General features: G+C 42.4%; 1 protein-coding gene across 1 annotated transcript in view; it reads left to right on the top strand.

The window, feature by feature from the left end:
• Nucleotides 1-9,841, top strand: part of TTC17 (tetratricopeptide repeat domain 17) — a 50,420-nt gene extending 40,579 nt beyond the window's left edge. Inside the window, exons 20-25 of the mRNA XM_010282673.1 lie at nt 1,285-1,405; nt 1,743-1,902; nt 2,386-2,469; nt 4,115-4,234; nt 6,712-6,855; nt 9,217-9,841. Coding sequence (XP_010280975.1) covers nt 1,285-1,405; nt 1,743-1,902; nt 2,386-2,469; nt 4,115-4,234; nt 6,712-6,855; nt 9,217-9,348 — 761 coding nt within the window. The 3' untranslated portion in view covers nt 9,349-9,841. The remainder of the gene's footprint in view (nt 1-1,284; nt 1,406-1,742; nt 1,903-2,385; nt 2,470-4,114; nt 4,235-6,711; nt 6,856-9,216) is intronic.
• The last annotated feature ends 8,629 nt before the right edge of the window (nt 9,842-18,470 follow it).

The following is an 18,470-nucleotide window of genomic DNA, read 5'->3' as shown; positions in this document are numbered from 1 at the left end:
CATCCTCTTTGCAAGAACTACATCATAAAAAGTTAAAGTCACATATTGGAGTTCACCTGGGGAGCTCCTGGTAGAACAGGGAAATGACGCTAGCTATCCTGTGCTTGACTAGCTCTCTGACTCCTGAACAGTCTGTGTAGTGTTTCCGTACCTCTCGCTATCTTTTGCTGTTCATGCAATTAAGAACTCACAATTAAATAGTTCACAGTGGTGGTGATGAGAACTGATCATTCCCCTCTGAAGTTTCCCAGTGTTTCTTGAAGTTAATTTTCCTTTAATCAGAATACTTAACAAAAGAGGTGGTATTACAGACTTCATCGTTATTTTGCAAAATTATGGTGGAGCGTTTTACCATACCTTGGATGGGAGATAGGATTTGCATCCAAATGGGCAAAATTTCAAGTAACTAGAAATAAATACTGAAATACTGCCTATGTAGCTGGTGCAATAGACTGGCATGTTGTTAAACTTGGCTTCCCACTGTGCAAATTTATGGCTACAGTGAGTTTTTCTTATGTTCCAAACAGTTCGGATTTTCTGATATGAGAGGAAAATGTTTCCTAACAGCTAACACTAGCTGGATTCCTAGGACTTGGTGCAGTGTCCAACAATGTAAGGGAAAGATTTCAGTAGACTTTGGTTCAAATGTGAAGATCAGGTTCTTGTTTCCCCTAGTGATCTGTTTGTTAACATAAAGTAAGTTCCCTGCCTCGGTTAACTTTTCTTCAGAATGGAAGGGCTGAAGTGTAATTGCTTAATAGTTTCAGAAATGTTGCTGTCTTGAGTGTAAGAGTGCAGTAAAAGCTACTCTCGGTCTTAAACAATATTCATTGAAAAGAAATGGCAGTATTTTTCACCTGGAATTGTCAGAAGATGGAGCAATCAACTTTTGTTAGTTTTTGCTGTAGCTGTAGAACATAAATGATGACTCACTTATGAACTTTCTTTAAGGAGATTTAAGTAGAGACCTGTAAACAAGAGTGGCAGTTGTTCTCAACCTGTAGCTATTGAAAAAGTGTAATGAAACAGGTTTTAAAACTCCACCTCCTAATCTGTCTGGCGTAGGATCCAGTTGTGTCCCACAAGGTCCATTCAGTCCATTTAGGTTCAGGAATGTTCTTAAAAAAATCTAGCTGCAGGACCATGACTTGTATAACATAGGGAATATATCCACTGGTATAAAGTATTTTGTAAATCGTTGTACTGAATTAGAATAATTAGAATGTCTTTCTGCTTGTGGAGAGTTTCTTTTTTTTTTTTTTTTTTTTTTTTCTCTTTCTCAAGGAAAAAGGCGTGACTATCGTAGCCTTGGCTGGCCAAGTCCTGATGAATGCCTGAAACTCCGTAGGGTAGAACTTACAACTGTAGCCAGCACGTGGCTTGCTGTTTCTGCTAAAAACATTGAGTAAGTTTCTTGTCTATGAACCTTAGATAAGTTACTCACACAAAGCAAGACTGTTACGCGGCCTTGAGTACGCATAAACTGAAGATTTTAGTGTTCTTTAAAGTAAGAAGGAACTGCCAGGATTTCAAAGAAGTTTGAAAACATTATGTGATATTTCATCAATAGACTTGCAAAGAAAAGTGCAAGTGCAGGCAGAATATCCAGTTTCTCTGGCTTCTTGAGCTACTCAAATGAGATTCTGCCAGGTTCTGAGCGGTTTACACTCACCAGAGAACTTTGTAATGACTCTTCTGTTTTCTTCTGCTGACTGATTCAGCTTGTTTTATGACCTTTGTAGTATTACAGAACACATTGATTTTGCCACGCAGCTGCAAGAACCAGCCATGGAGCCCCTTTGTAACCCAAATCTACCAGCCAGTATGCATACTTTGGACCACCTGCAAGGTGTCTCTAGTCGGGCCAGCTTGCATTACACTGGAGAAAGTCAACTGAAAGAGGTATGCCATAGTTGAAGGCTGTCTCACACAAAAATGGCTGTACCACAGCAGATTCAGGGCACGTTTAGCTCAGTGCCCTGTCTCCAGAAGTGACCTTCAGTGAGTGAATGCCTGGATAAAACTGTAAGAACAATGTAAGCTGAAAGTGATATTTTACCGGAATGTTTTCCCAGTCATCTACGATCTGGGCTGAGGGAAATCCTAAAACACCATTAATGTCTTTGTATTTACAGGTCTTGATGGATGAATTAGCAAAAGAAAGGTGCAACTGAGCATACATAAACTTCTAGCATTCTTAGTATTCAGTGCCATGGAGTTACAACACTGTGTGATGATACAGATAGTATTAACTCAAGATAGACAGTGATATTTAGATTGGAACAGGTTGCGTTTTGTAAAAAGTCTGGAGGAAAAAAGCAACCAACAAGTGAGGGACATCTCTTACCAGCTTCCAGCGTCTAAGCACTTGTTCTTCTTCCACAGGTGCTACAGAATCTTGGCAAAGACCAGTACTCACCACAGTCATTAGAACAAGTTGGTACTCGAATAGCCAAAGCGTTGGAAAAGGTAAGTGTAAATGAGAAAAATGAGAAGTCTGGACTTACCACTCATGACTGATGTAGTGGTCAATCCAGTCTCGAGCCATTTGTCCGAAATCCCAGTCCAGGAACGTATTAGTACTTGGACTAGGGATTTGTGTCTATTCAGCATCTGTAATGCCCTCATGGATATTTTGTTGAGCTGTATCCTGCGTGTACACTGCAAGTGTCTTGCGTATCTCTCTACTAAAACCGAAGCTTGTCAAATTTCCCGATGTTTCCAGCCCCATAGTGAGCAGTATTGCTGGTTGTTGACATACATTAAACTATTTCAAACAGTTCTCAGCCCTTCTCTTTCTTTTTGTACTGCATTGCCTTGGAGCTTATGGAAAGTTGAGTTAAGCCATGGCTCAACTCCCCGGTCGTGCTCCTGGCACGCAGCCGTCAGCTGACAGGCCAGGGCTTCTTCTCTCTTCCTCTTACCTTATGCAGTGTTGGGCTGAAGTGTCAGATGCAGAGGTATGGCACCATGTGCAAGGCTGCACTTCTCTCTAGAGAAAACCAAGCTGTCTCGCTGCATTAAGGCTTCTAAGGACCTCAGATGGAGAGGTGATTAGGGATGTAGTTTTCCCAGGGTATACGAGGTAGATAAGGATGCAGGGATTGTTGTTATACGTTTACAGGTAAAGGGGAGCGTATCCCAAAATATTATAGAAAAGAGGACTCAGACAAAACAGTTTGGTGCACCTAGCCTATTCTACCAAAAGCCATCTAAGGCACTTACCATGCTTTGAAACTAAAGCCCATACAGCTTTGTCATTCCCAGAAAGTAAAGATGTTACTCTTATGCTCATGTTACAAAACTTAGTTTCTTGTGACTTTAGATAATATACTAACTTTTTCTCTTCAATGCTACAGTTCCCCCTGCAGACAGCAAACTTTATCCAAATAAGCTGAAGATTTAGTGCTGAGACCAGAAACAGAATTCTCAGTAAAGCTAGCTGTGTTGGAAATAAAATGCAGTTCTTCTGTCTCATTCAATATTCACAAGAGCTAATCAAACAAATCAAGATGGCTACTTAGCTAATTGCATGTGTGAGCATAAACATTCATTTACTGTATCTGAGTCCACAGAATTCAAGCACATAGTATTTTCCTTTCTAACACGTGACATGGGACTCAGCCAGCTAGAGGCACCAAACTAAATCAGCTAGGCTTGTCAGGCTTCTGCTCTGAGCTGCATTCCAGAGCATCCTTTCTCCTTCCAGTGACTACAGAGCCTACACGTCCAGTCAGCTAACTCAGCTAAATTTTTTGCTTTATGTTAGGTAATGTGTATACACGTCTAGATGCTCAGCACCAGATGGCTGGTTAGAAGCTGTTGCGGCTGTTCAAACTGTTGGTGGTGTTTGAAGCTATTTAGCTGGTATTTCTTTCTTACGAAAATGATGTTGTGTTTGGAATTTGCGTTTCATTTGGCAGCCTCATTTACCTGGCTATTGCATGTATGTTGTTAGATAAGAAACTTTTTGCTGCTTTGAAATAGTTTAATGCTGTTTTTAAGTGTAACACCCTCCACCCCAATATACTGAATAAATTGGAAGAGTGAAAGACAGAAAAACTGTTTGCTACAGTTGCTTACATGACTGTGTTTTGTGTTCTTCTTTTGCCAGAATCAGACTTCATGGGTCCTCTCGAGCATGGCAGCTCTTTACTGGAGGGTGAAAGGCCAAGGAAAGAAGGCAATTGATTGCTTACGGCAAGCGTTGCACTATGCACCCCATCACATGAAGGTGTGTACACGTGCCCACTACTGAGATGAAATAATGTTTTGCTTGTCACAATAGAGCTTTCACAGATGATTGTTAAGGCCAACGCTGTGTGTATCAAGTGCCTATAATATATCAGATATTAGCTAGTTGTGGTAAAAGCTCAAGACTTTCGCCACCTGTTTATTGTGGACTGTCTCTTTGTAAAAAAAAATAATAAAAAAAAAGACAACTGCGAAAGAGGTTCAGTGGAATTTCCTGCAATTCAGGAGGGTTTTAATACCTCTCTGGGCAATGTGGGCTTGAATTTTCCCCTGTTACGTAGGACTTCGAAACTTCATCAGCCTTTGTCTGGACAAGTCTTTTAAGATGTGGGGAGTATATCTTCTGCTTGCACTTTTAAAGAGAGGAGGAGGTGATATCCAAAGGAATAACTTAAATGCTTAAATCTTAAGTGTTTGGGCTGTGAATCTCAGCTGGACATTAGTGCCTGACTTTGTGCAGCAGTTTTGTGCTTTAATAATAAAAAAAAAAGGCAGTACTTTGGACATAATCTTCTCTTTAGTGTTTCAGTTGACTGAGGTGTTTTGTACCCTTCACCTTGCCATATGCTATGCTGAGCACTATAATGTCTATTCTGATACACCAACCTCCCCTTTGCAAACTGACAAATGCAATATAGGCTCCTCGCTCAGCATTGCAGATCTCACTTCGGGACCTTAGCAACAAATTGTGCAGCATTGCAAAATGTATATTCCTTTTTGAATCTTGGTCTTAAATGCTTCTCTGAAAATTGGGAGACAAAGTAATTTGTACTCTCAGGATATTATTAAGAGGATTTAGCCATTAACAGTAGAAAAGCCTCAGCTAAGAAATGCCCATCCCCGCTGCACTTCCTATGTATCTATCTCTCCTGTAGTTCTGTTGCTGCACTTGTCCTTTTAAAACAAGGTTGGAACCAAGATCTAACACAAGCTCTTGCTTATTTTCCTGTCTTTCTATGTAACTGGGAATGGTTCCTCAGAAATGGAGCCATTAGTGGTGTAACTTGTAAGGGTCAGAGTATGGCTTGGAAACTACAATTTGGCAAGATTATGGTGTAGTAGTGCTGTTTTCTAGAAATGCGATATAATGTTGCTTGGGACTGGGTCACTCTCCAAACTTGTGCCTTGTTTTTGTCCTCCATATACTGAAGCTGCCTCCAGAGAAAACTGTGGGTCTTGTTTGTAAAGATAGGGCTGCAACTTGAACTCAGTGCGAGTTAGCACTGAATTAACAGCTATTTAGTATTTTGTTTTATCCTTTGGTTTTATGTACTCTGGCTACTCGCTCTTGCCTTTTCTCATGTAAATAAAAAATTTGGCAAGATTATGGTGTAGTAGTGCTGTTTTCTAGAAATGCGATATAATGTTGCTTGGGACTGGGTCACTCTCCAAACTTGTGCCTTGTTTTTGTCCTCCATATACTGAAGCTGCCTCCAGAGAAAACTGTGGGTCTTGTTTGTAAAGATAGGGCTGCAACTTGAACTCAGTGCGAGTTAGCACTGAATTAACAGCTATTTAGTATTTTGTTTTATCCTTTGGTTTTATGCACTCTGGCTACTCACTCTTGCCTTTTCTCATGTAAATAAATGGTAATTAATTTTCCTGTGGGCTGCTTTTGTCATTCTGACTTCCATAATATCTGCTTTGCAAATATGAAAGACCCACCAAAGGTACTCCCTGCCTTGTAGAGATCAAGGAGGCAGGGATCAAATACATACAGAATTTTTCGTTGTGCTTTTGAGGGCACCTAAGACTTGCTACTAAGCAGTATTTTGTCCTTCTGAAGGTGTGAAGCCCAGCTCCCAGAGAGTCTGTTATGGCTGTCAGGGCTCAACAGTTTTGTCAGTCAGACAAGGTCACAGTCTGGAAATCGAGGAGATGAAAAATATACCGCCAATGACTAGCTAAGAAAACTTTATTTATAGCTGTTATCCAGCATCATATAGGAATTCTGTGGCAGAGGCAGGATAAAAAACAGTGCATCAGTTGCACGGATGTTAAGCACTTTTTTCACTTCCCTGCCATGCCCTTTTGTTCGTATTCCTTCCCCTTTTATGCAAGAGTTGAAGGATGGTGGTCAAACAAACAGCTTCTCTTGTCTCTGAGAATGCATCTTATCTTTGGAGAGAAAACTAGTGTAAGAGCATCTAATAAATAAATGTACATACTAGGACACTTACGTGAGTTAATTTTTGAGTTGCTTGTCTATGTGACAGTAATGTTTGTCACTATTGTGAGCAGATGTGTGTATGTGAGGGTGTTTTGTTTATAACTCAGGTCCAAATGCCCTTTTGTAGTAAAATACATCTGGCTTATCACTTGCAGTCACCAGATAGCGAAGTGGGTAGTGACCAAATGAGAGTGGCCAGGTGGTGGAGTCTTCTGTTTGTCTTGCTGATCCTGAGACAGTTTCAATGGAAAGAATCTCACTGTTTGTCGCTTGCTCTTCTCTTCCAGGATGTACCACTAATAAGCCTAGCAAACATCTTCCACAACGCAAAACTCTGGAATGATGCCATCATTGTGGCTACCATGGCGGTGGAGATAGCGCCACACTTTGTGGTTAATCACTTCACACTGGCAAATGTCTACGTAGCCATGGTGAGTGTGCTGTCACCCAGTTATGTCTGTCTTTGGTACAGTGTAGAGAGATATATATATAGATATATATTAAAAAAAAAAATCTTATTCTCACAAATAATTTTGGAGGAGCAGCATTCAAGAAATTAGGGTAGTATCAACAAGAAAGAATATTTTCGAATGCCAAAACTCTTATTACGCATTTTACTCTTACTACTCATTTAGTACTTGAAGACCAACATTTTTATAAGCTGGCTTCAGAACGCTGTCTGCAAAGCTTTGTTAAGACAGTAGCAAACAATTGATAATTTTGGTTGGCTGCCCATCTAAACAAAGGATATTTTTATAATACTGAATAATTAATGATAAATTGGGTCTCTATCCTGAAGAGCTGAGCTTAGCATAATAAATAAAATACAGTTCACAGTTGTGCTGAACAAACACAAGGGAACTTTCATTTCAATATCTGGATTATCAGCAGCCAAAATAACTTCCAGATTGAACGCAAATTTCTTCATTCTGTCTATATATTCTAATCTGCTATTTAGCTTTCGGTGCTTACTCTGGACACAAAATGTTCATTCCTTTTATCTTAATAGCGCTGGATTGGGTTTTGTGTGTTTCATCCTTACCTTTAACAGGGTCAGTATATTTGAAGGGTAAAAGAGGCACCATTAAATAGAGACGTAGTTGATATAGATGTCTGCGTCAAAAGTATTTTCAATTACACATGTTCCTATGTATCCCTGCCAGTTTTCATCACTTCTCATAGATTTGTCCTTAATGTTTTGCTCCTGTGGTTGAGGGGATCACAGAGATAACAGGGCAAGTTGAGCAGGTAATCATGTATTATGGCTATCAGTGTTGAGAGGAGTTGAAATGCACGGTGCTGTCAAACACACAGTGCCAGCAAACTGAAGAAAGGCATGACTTTGTTCTATTAAGGTATTACTTCTGACAGTTGTTTGAAAGGAATGAAGTAGAATTTTGATGCTTGAGTTGCCAATGTCTTTTTAAAGTTAGCACAGCGCCTAAGGATAACTTCATTCTCCCTGGATCTGAGAGATAGCTCAATGAAGCCCCATACTCATTATATGAAATCACTTTAGCAACAGGACAAAATTTATCTTCTGGATCAAATTGTAGTAACATAAAGACAAGTTAGTTTATTTACATCATATTTAACCTGCTCTATTTGAGAGCTGACTCTGACCAACAGGTTGTAGAAGATGTCGTGCTGATGAATACTATAGCATTATAGAGGCCAACGTTCCTTTATTTCCAAAGTTTTTCAGTCAGTTGCCTTACAAAGGGGAAACAGTTGGACATGTTAAGGACTGAGAACTTTGGATAGATGCTATAGAAACTATTTATGTGGGAATCTAAAGGAACATCAAGATAATATCAGACCACAACAAAAGTAAATGATCACCTCTAAAAATGGAAAAACCCGATTCTTGTTTTCATTGCTGTTTGTCAGTGCTCCCACAAACTAAAATGTCATTCCTGTTGAAACTGTATTAAAATACACTTTTTTAAAACTTCAAGACTTTACAACCCACATTGATCTAGATAGCATTTGTAATGTGGCTAACAATTAATATTATCTCTACTGTACAAATAAAGTTACTGAGAAAAGGAACTTAAGAGGAAAAAAAAACAGTGTTGAAAGTGACTGACAAACACAGAATGTTTTGGGTCTTTTCCCCTCTCGTTTTTCTTCTAATACACTATTGGATGTTGGTGTGCTTTCCCAGTTAATAAAAAAGCAGGGTGGCATAGGTAATCAGATTTCAGCTATATAAAAATAGATGTTATTTCAGCATGAATGCTTCTTACTACCATTCTGGAGTCCAGCTTATCAGTTCAAATTGTCTAGCTACTGTATGCTCTTTAAGTTGGGGGGGGGGGGGCTGTTTTGTGTTTGGTTTTTATTTTTATTTGCTTTCTTTACTTTGAGTAATCCTGTAAAAATAATTTCAAGTTGTTTCTAGAAATGTTAGCTTCTCAGCAAAGTTGATGTTTTTGCACTGTCCAAGATCTAAAAGCTTTGATCTGTGTAAATTGTGGCTGAAATCTGTTTTTAAAAGTTACTTTTACAGCAAGAATGCTAAGATCTACTATTAAAAGGCGAGACCATTGGTCAATAATGCTCAGCAGTGATTTCACTCCCTTCCATGGATGATGCAGAATTGGGTCATTTAGCCCAAGACAATATCAGTTATTTGAGGGAGGCGGGGAAAATATCCCAAACCACAAGGATTGGTTCAGTTACTTTTGTGCATACCATACTATTCAACTACTTAGGAAAGGAAAGGCATAGAAAATATAAGTGTTTACTGTTTTTAGAATCTGACTCTTTGCAATCTTCTTTCTTTACAGGAAGAGTTTGAAAAGGCGATGAAATGGTATGAGTCGACACTAAAACTTCAGCCGGAGTTTGCCCCAGCAAAGAACCGAATCCGCACCATTCAGTGTCATTTACTTATGAAAAAAGAGCGACGGTCTCCTTAGAGATCAGCATCTTTCTCTTTTTTAAAAAATGTCATTATTCTCTATTCTGCTTTTAAGTGTGCTAAGATAAATTGATGAATCAAAATTTTTAACGAGACTTTTAAAAAGAGATGGGATTTGGATCAAGGGTTCTTGTATTTTTTTTCTCAAATATAGGAGCATCTTTGGAAAATGTATTTCACAGGCCATAATTTTAAAATATCCATGTAAATATTAAACCAAGAAACTTCCATGAGTCCATGACCACCTGTACCAGGACCCAGGCACTGTTAGTTTTTCCTTAATGCTCAGATTGTCATCAGCACCCAAACTAACTTGCTTCATGTCTTATAATCCAAGTCAATGGAAATGCAAAGCACACACCCGTACCAAATAGTAAGAAGAGATAATCAGCAATTCATCCATGTGAAACTCATGCTTTGTCCAGTCTTGTTCACTGCATACCACATTACCTGCTTTTTTGGAACAAGAGGGACAGGATTTAAAATGTTTATAAAACACACGAGGAACATCAAGCATTTTTGGAATTATTTGTTTCTGTCGGGGGGGAGGAGGAGGGAACAGCAGGACACTAAAGTCAAAGTGATTTTTAATCTTACTTGCGGGGGGTGGGGGGGGAAGGTAAAAATCCCAATAAGATGTTTTCTGTCTGTATATTCATAGCCCTCTGCCTCCCTAGTGGTTGATTTACTAATTCTTTGTTCATTGTATTTCTAGCCATTTCAGAATAAGGTGCAAGTTCATGCTCACTCTGAGCTGTACTTTCAGCTGCCAAGGAGGAGGGGGGAGGTGGTGTCAAGGTATCATCAGCAAATAAGTCAGGTGGAAGATTTCCAAATCTGTTCTCTCTTTGGTTGGTGGAGGACATGATTCTCCAGACATCATTGTTGAATCAACAAGGGCACATATTTGAAATAAAATAAATTGTTTATGAACAAATGACAGCTTCTCCTCTAATGTGTGTGTCATGCGCCATTTGCAAGAGTCTAGGCTTGGGGAGCTACAGCCTTTCCTCAGGAGCAGACAAAGCTGGGAGGCAGGAAAGTCTTTAACACTCCTGATCGATGATTTTCTGCATATCCCCGGAAAATTCCCTGCACCTCTGTGCCTGCCTCCTTGATCCATGGCAGAAGGGAATAAGTGAAAGTTAACCAAATCAGCTGTCTGTCATGTAACGTACCCTTCAGCTTTTAGTGTTAAACATACTGCTTAATGATTCTTTTTAAAGAACTAACAATGTTTATGAACTTACTCTTTTTTTTTTCTTTTTCCTCTTTCAGTGAAGCAAATTAAGAGCAAGTACGGCAGTGGTGGAAACTATGATGTCAGTGCAATTTTTTTAGTACTGTAACTTTTTATTTCATAAAAGGATCCCTGAATATATATAATTGAAGATGAGCAGTTCTAATGCAAATTTTACCTCTGTTTAACTGCAAGTAATTTTTGTTCAACTAGAAAGCCTGACAGAGCTATGAGCAAGTGCTGCTGTTGGGTAGATTTTTATTAAAAATGGGCGAATGTGTTAAATTTTAGTCAACAGAGCCAACAGCATGTCAAAGCCTTCCCTTCCCAAGACTACCTGAAGGCTGGACGTTGTTGACTGAAGATGGGCATAGCTATAGCTGTATAAACTCCCAGAGGAAGATCACCTTCTGGAAGGTCTGATACACCACCACTGAGATCATGGATTTGGATAATGATTTACAGAGATTTCTTACGTAGAGGTGTGGGAGAGGAAACCAGTAAGGCAGGTACAAGTAAATGGAAAGAAGTTCCATTTGAGCTGGAAAAAAGTTACAGCAAAGGCTTTTCCTTGAACTAAAGCAATGCGCAGAGAGGCTGCTGATACTCAGTTTTGTTAACTGAGCTGCTTTACTTTTATGGTGGTTGGTAAGTACTTGGGAGTCACTTAAATATATTTGGCAAATCTTCCATTTCATGTACTAGTTTTAAAATGTAATATGAAAAAACTTCTCTTGGTACAGAGGATCCACCTCACTACTTGGTTTCCTAATGTGTCATATGGTCAAATCCAGTGATTGCCACATGCTGAACACTTTTTCGACAGCATCTGTCTCACTGATGATGAAACTAATAATACTGATCTTATGAACAGCAGACAAGTTGAGCAGCATGTTGAAATGGAAGCCAGTGAATTTTACAGAGCAAAGGTGCAACTCTGCAGGGTGTGCCAGCTATTTAAGGATGACACTCATCTCCTTCCTTTTAAGCTATTTTAAAATAAGCTAAGGTAGTTGTTCAGGTTCTATCATCAGTAAATGGAAAAAATTATTATCTTAAGAGGTTGATCCACCCTCCCTCCCTGTTGTAGAGGGTGACAAATTGCCAGTTCAAACTGCCTGTTCCTTTCCATTGACTATTGATGTACCCTTGACCAACTGAACTTCAGTATGATTTCTAATCATGAGACTTGATAACTCATTTCATATTGACTGGCTCTGCTAAACATATCACCGAAGTGGTCTAATTTAGGGATGACATAACCATAGGTAAATGGCAAAATCTTCTCTTCTCCAAAAAAGTTTTTTTTTCTCAGTTGTTTGCAGAGCATACCCAGAAATTAAGTACAGATGGGGAAAAAAAAGTCTCCATTTGTTTGCAGGTAGCATCATGCTCCTGACATCCAGGGGCTTTTGAGGGCAAAAGCTATAGGAAGAGAATCAGATACTTCTAGCAATGGAGTGGTAGTTTTAATTCACCGCTGGATGGCATAGTTGTAATGGTCAGGGCTGCACTCATGCCATACGAAAAAGAAAACCCCAAAATGCCATGGAGGCATCCAATGTGACCATAGCACCGCATTCAGACAACAGATTTTACAATGCAAGAGGCCGGGATCCTAATTTCCATCACCCGTGGACACCTTGCATCACCTATGATGGCCAATTTTCATAACAGACTGAAAATATTAATCAGAAAAGTTTTCTGACAGAGTTTACAAGCTTCTTCCCCCACTCTCCAACCCTCCCTCCTTCCCTCTTAGAGGAAGAAGAGTAAAAACAAACAAAACCCCCACAACCTTTCCCTAACACTTGTATGATATAGCCAAAGCGGCTATATAGGCTCTGTTGCAGTATTGCGATGCTTTTGCTTCGTGCAGTTTTCGTTAGCTGCCATGAACTTGTCTGGCTAGCAATTTAGGACCTCCTGGGTTTAGACCTGCTTCATGAATAGTAATGTTCCCATCCTTGTCACCATCCTCCTGTATGACTTTAGGCAAGGCGTTTCCCCTCCTCGCTCTACCTCTCTTCCTCCCACACGTTGCCTGACGTCTTTTTAGAACATATGGGGGTTTTTGGAGCTGGAATCATTGCTGTTTATGTCTTTGTGTGAGAAACAGTTGTAGTGCCAGAGAATACAAACAGTAGCAACACAAATTAAAAACAACTGTGTGGAGACCTATGAAGCGGGGAATAGGAAGAGTTTAATAGTCTCTGTATCAGCACTGAGAGAGTGAAAATGCTTTAGAAGAACTTCCCTTGGCATTCAGGAAAAATGCAAGCTCCTTCTCTGGAGCTACTGGATGTTGTGTGGCCGGTTCAGGGTGGTCCTCCCATCTCGAGCACCACTTAGTCCTTCTGGAGTGCTGCAGGTTGCCTTGATTTCTTAGAGGACCAGCTGGCCATGTTTGGGTCAACGAGACTCTCTTCAAAGAAATGTGCCAACGAGTAAGGTTTGTCACTTGTGAGGTGGCTTTTGTTGATTTTTTTTTTCTTTTTTCTCTTCAATTTGCTGAATGTATTCAAGTGTGCCAGTATGGATTGAAACAAAGCGAATGGGTCTGTGAATGCTGAGGCTTATGAAGCTTTCCTGTCAATCTGTGCTCTTTTTGCTGAAGTCTGGTGGCTGGTCATCTGTGAGAGCCAACAGAAAGTTGTCCTGCAAATGAGTACCAGGAAAGGACAGGCAGTGAGCTTAAAGGCAATTTATTATTATTTTTAGGGAATCTGCACAAGAGTGACAGAATCTATATTCCATACATATAATGTTAAGAAAGTGAAAGTCTGAACTGAGATGCTCCCATACTTCAAGCTTTTCTCATTTTTAAGTGTTGGAAAGCTCAGGATTGATTAGGAACCGTGTTTTGATAAGGCTGACTGCTTAAAAAAGCAGCCCCTTGACTTCTGCAGGTAGATGGGGGGGTTTTTTAACCTTTTAAACCTAACAATCTGCTTCTGGGTTCCAGAGAAAAAACAATAGTAACTGAGTTCAGTCCCAGAGGAGGTGCAACGACAGTGCCACAGAAGGAACAGTTTCAAACACAGGTGAGCATGAGTTAGCTTTGTGGTATTTATAATCTAGGAGGATCGTCTTAAGGCAGGTGTTTTGATTTGTTGCTTTTTTTCTTTAATCTAGTTTCAGGCTGCTCCTTCCATATTCAGGCCTTCAGAATCAGGTTATTACTACTCTAAGAGCGTTTTGCTATTTACATTTATTTGCGCGCACAGCATGCCAGGTTAACACAGAAGAGCCAATTTCTGCTCTGAAGGGTGTACGGCCCCAGACATCGGCCCACAGTAGACTTTCAGTGGTCACATACTTTGACTGTGGAGCTCCTTCCGTGGCCAGGGATCAGACGGGTCTTCAGTCAAACCTTCTGGCTGCAGTCCTTCCACAGTAACACCACTGCTGGTTTTAAAATCCAAGCAATCCACATTTCTCTGAGAAGACAGTACTCTGCCAAAGCAAGAGGTCATCATTCTAGTACAATGTAATGGAAAACTTTCAAACTGAATTTTTTGATGTTCTGCTTTTTCATCTAAATCCAGTCTTGTCTTCTCTTTATAATTGTCTAATTATATTGCTGTTTTTCAAAAAAAAAAATTATTTCCCAGCCCTGCAGGTGTTACAGATTACAGTATGATAGCATGAGTTACCACTATATCTTATGAGTGCCTTTTGCTGTACCCTGTCTTGTGATCCATATGCTGAGGAGCAAAGAAGTAATATTTAAAAGTCATTAAGAGACACTAACTTGTGGGCAGATGCAATCCAAACAAAATGAATGGATGGAGGAAGCCCAGACAAAGCCAGTTTTATCCAACAGCCAGGCTGGGAGCTAAGGTAGGAAACCATGTTCTCTAGGAACAGGGAAAAGAAACCAGGCTTTAGCAGCGAGACTCTCAGAGGAGGGAGAGAAAGGTAAGAGCGAGGAAGACGAGGGTCCTGCTTTTGTAGCATCAGAGACTGTTTCTCACTGCAGGACCAGACAAGGTAAAGAGGACAAAGAGGTGGCCTGAGCGGGTGGTTTCTTCTGGTTGTCTGGAGAGGTCAGAGAAGACATCTGAGAAGCTGTGAGTCAAGGCTGCAAAACCAGTGGGTCAACTGCCCTTGACACGTAGCCTTCTGCATGTTCAGATGTGCCGTTATGACCTCGTAGTCTTTGGAGGATGAGAGCGGCTCGGCCTGCCCAGCCGACGCAGGCACGGGTGCCGAGGGACGAGCGTAAACACAGAAACACCCCTCGGACGATGGGACGGAAGCTCCCGGAGCTCCTCCTGCTCCCAGCGCGCAGGGAGGTCCCGGGGCGCGGGGCAGCGTGCCTGGGAGCGCCGTGCACCACGCTACCGCGCCAACCCCTTGGTGCGCGGCCGTCCCTCCCTTTCACCGCGGTCGTATAATACGGCGGAGTTTTCTCCCGTGACTTTGTCAGTCCGTTTTCGAAATTGTAGGCATTTTAGCAGCCACAGGAGTGACTATGGCAGGGTGTTCCAGAGCTCAGATCAGCTCCCGGTGAAAGCGTATCTGTTTGTTTCGAATCTGCTAGTTTTGTGTGATGCTTCCTACTTCGTTGTAGAAGAGACCATCAGCAGTTGTTCTCCCTCATATTTTCTGTTACATGCTTATCTAAGACATGCCTTGTTGACTAAACCAAAGCCTGACTAGACTTGGTTTGGTTTTTAGCCTACTGACTTGTTTGAAAAGCGAGACTTTTTTTCTTTTATAAGGAGACTGTGCAGCATCTGCAATCGGCTTTTTTTTCATGACTTCTCCACCTGGGTTGCAAATACTGCTGGAGAAGAAAGGTCAGGACATGATTCAGGTAACTGAGGTGTTGACACCGGGGTGGCCAGTCTGCAGCCCACACACCAGAAGCATCTTCTGGCCCACTTGCTCTCGCCCTCTTTCTTGGGGCCCCGCAGGCGCAGCGAGGTCTGTGTCTTGTCGTGTGGCGCAAGGACGTGCCTGCGTGCGGGGCCATCTGAGGAAGAGTTTTCTACACAGGCGACGATGGCATGTGTGTATGTCCGCAAGGATGGAGGGACAAAAAGTGCATGACATGTGCCCTCACTTATCAGGTTACAGAAATAGGACACCTGTTTGCTGATCATGTGCTGATCACACATCTGGCCATACAAGCTCAGTGGGGCCACAGGCAAATGCTTTTTGAAAGGCTTTGTACTAGAAGGTATTGTCTGCCCTACCCCTCCAGTATCTTTGCATACCAGCATATGGTATGCGTTGGTGTACCACTATGAGAAACAACGCCGTGGTTAATTGTCACCATGGGGTGTAAAATAAACCACCGATTCATTCATTCACTATTAGTCGACTGCCATAACAAATATCGCAACTACAACCTTTGTAACGTGTGCGTTATCTGTTGATTACAGTAGTGCTTTATGGTCTTTTTCAGTGAACTGCGAGAGGTAAATTGAATGACCTTCCAAGTCCTAATTAATTGATTCCTGATTGTCATCATAGGGCAATCTTAATTATTTGGAGCAGCTTGCTCAGCACATCAGGTTGGAAGAGCTCTGCCAAGGTCCTTATCCTCGTTACTTTAAGTTTACGTGAGCCTTCCTTTAAATTTCTATAGCGACAGCCCATTTGCACCCATAAAAAATAGCCATCCTTAGCGAGGAGCATCACTAAAAGCTCTTCAACAATTGGGTGGCTACAACCTGACTGAAGTCCTCTCCAGCTTCTCCAGCTGAGGCAGGAAGCATAGGATTTCCTCAGGAGCAAATGAGATCAGTGTAGCACCGATGCTGCTATCCTGACAAAGAGCCCTGTGTCCTCTTTCAGAAATAGGATATTTTGTGCTTTTAGAAACCCAGAATGTTTCTTATGAACCACTTTCCCCTAAAATGCTTCAAAGACATTTTGACCAGAAAAACAAGCAACTGGGCATATTTTAGTGTAGGCAAGGCTTTTTTCCTTCAACTGGAAGACCTGCAAGGAAAAAAAAAAGAGAGAGAGAGGAAAAAAAACCACAACCCTGGGAGGGAGTTTCCTTAGAAACTCTTCAGAAGCGAGGCCAGGACAAACCCCTTCTTGTGCTGACTGTAGTCCTCAGCGCTAGGCAGAGGAGTAGAGCCTGCCCATTAGCTATGCGAATCCAGGGACAGGGCTTTTATTTTCTTTCCATCTTTTTATTTATTGGCTTAGCCTTGAGCTGGTTTTTTGCCTTGTTTGTCTGTTGTTTTTTTGGGTTTTTTTAGTGACTGATTGGCAGTTGTAGTTCTTTCAGTCTGGATAGCGTGTCCTAGCATATCAGGTTACTGTGATTTGTCTGTTCAACATGCATCCCTTCAAGTTACTGAAAAAGAAGAACAAGACTTTCTAATATTGTCAGCATGGCACTAGGAAGTTTGAAAGGGGAGTGAGAAATGTGGATGAATTCATAATATTGTTTAAAAAGTTTATATTTAGTAGAATGAATAAGGGCACAGCAGATAAGGTGGAAACGAATACATCCCTGTGACTCTCTCGCTTCAAAGTGCCACCAGCAACCCTGATTACCATCTCATGCCCTTGCACACTACTGCCGAGGTCTCCAGCAAAACGGATCCTGGCTGGCACAGCGCTTGGTTTTGGGGGGACTGGCAATGAGTTTTACTCTTTTTTTTTTTCTTTTTTTTTTTTAAATAATCCTCCTAGGATCCTCGCTTACTCGCAGCAAGGTGGCTTCTTCTCAGGGCTGTGGTGACCAGCTTTAGCTCCCAGACACCCACATTTCTCTGTGCCCCACTTCCTCCACGTCGCGCAGCCTGGCCACCCCTGCGAGCGCTGCTGCCAGCTCTCAGCAAACGGAGGAGGCAGTGGAGGTCGAAGGAAGATGGGGCTCTGGAAGGAAACCAGGCAGTGGCAGCTGTCAGCCTCTAAGTGCTTCCCCTGTTCCTTACCGTCTCCTCCAGCCTCTTAGAGCTGCTGTGTGGGAGGAAAGAGCAGCACCAGCAGCTGGAAGAAGGTGGGAGGAGTGGGAGGAAGAAGAGGGAAGAGCACCTGGGGGCTGAGCGCCAGCCTCGCTGTCTGCTCCCTTTCACAGCCCCCTGCAGCTGTGCTCTTGTCTCCCACCTCGTAGCCGAAGGGGCTGAGGAGCAGGCAGTGGTGTGAGCAGTGGGTTGTGGGGCGATCCCCCCACCTTCCCTCACCCTTACCGTGTTTCTGCCTTTCTCCATGCCGGGGAAAGAGCCATGGCTGATACTGAACCACTCCAGCACTGTCATTGCCCTATTCCCTGTACCTCTAAGTCACTGAATGGGCAGCTGAAGCAAAGGTGCGAAGTGGCCAAGGACAAAATTATTATTGCCTCCTCTCTGGACATATTTGGACTTGGATCAATGGTCCATCCTACCAGGAGCAGGTAGGAATTGTCCCATCCCAGTACACCTGTCCTATCCCACGGAGCGTCCCTGGGGAATCCACGTGATGCGAGGGCCTTGCAGCTCTGAGCCAGGCTGCGAGCATCAGGGTTCCTGAGCTGCAGTCGTGCCACCGGCCCCGCTCCTCTGCCACCACCATCTCCCTCTCTGCTGATGTCTCTTCCTCAGCTCCCCGGCTTTTTTGCCGTGCCACTCTTGGCGTGCCCAGAGCTTTGGCCCTGTGACTCCCCAGGAGGGCACGTTTGTGCCTACGCACCCGCAGTGCCGGAGCCTCCTCGATGCCTTCGCAGTCCCCTCCCTGCCCATGCAGGGGGTCCCCGGGTTGAGCCCCTCGCTGCTGATTCATGGCAGCTCCCTGCCTTTCCCCCATGTCTCTTTCTTGGCCGGGCTTTGCCAGTGGGACGTTTGCCACCGGGGCGGTGTTGGCGATGGCCAGTGGGGCAACGCGGAGACGGTCGTGCTGACCCCCCAGTACCCCCAGCCTCGGGGTGA

The sequence above is a fragment of the Phaethon lepturus genome, unplaced genomic scaffold (assembly GCF_000687285.1).
Source record: "Phaethon lepturus isolate BGI_N335 unplaced genomic scaffold, ASM68728v1 scaffold562, whole genome shotgun sequence".
Taxonomy (NCBI): Eukaryota; Metazoa; Chordata; class Aves; order Phaethontiformes; family Phaethontidae; genus Phaethon; species Phaethon lepturus.
Note: the sequence above shows the minus strand (reverse complement) of the source record. Positions and strands in the feature narration are given on the sequence as shown.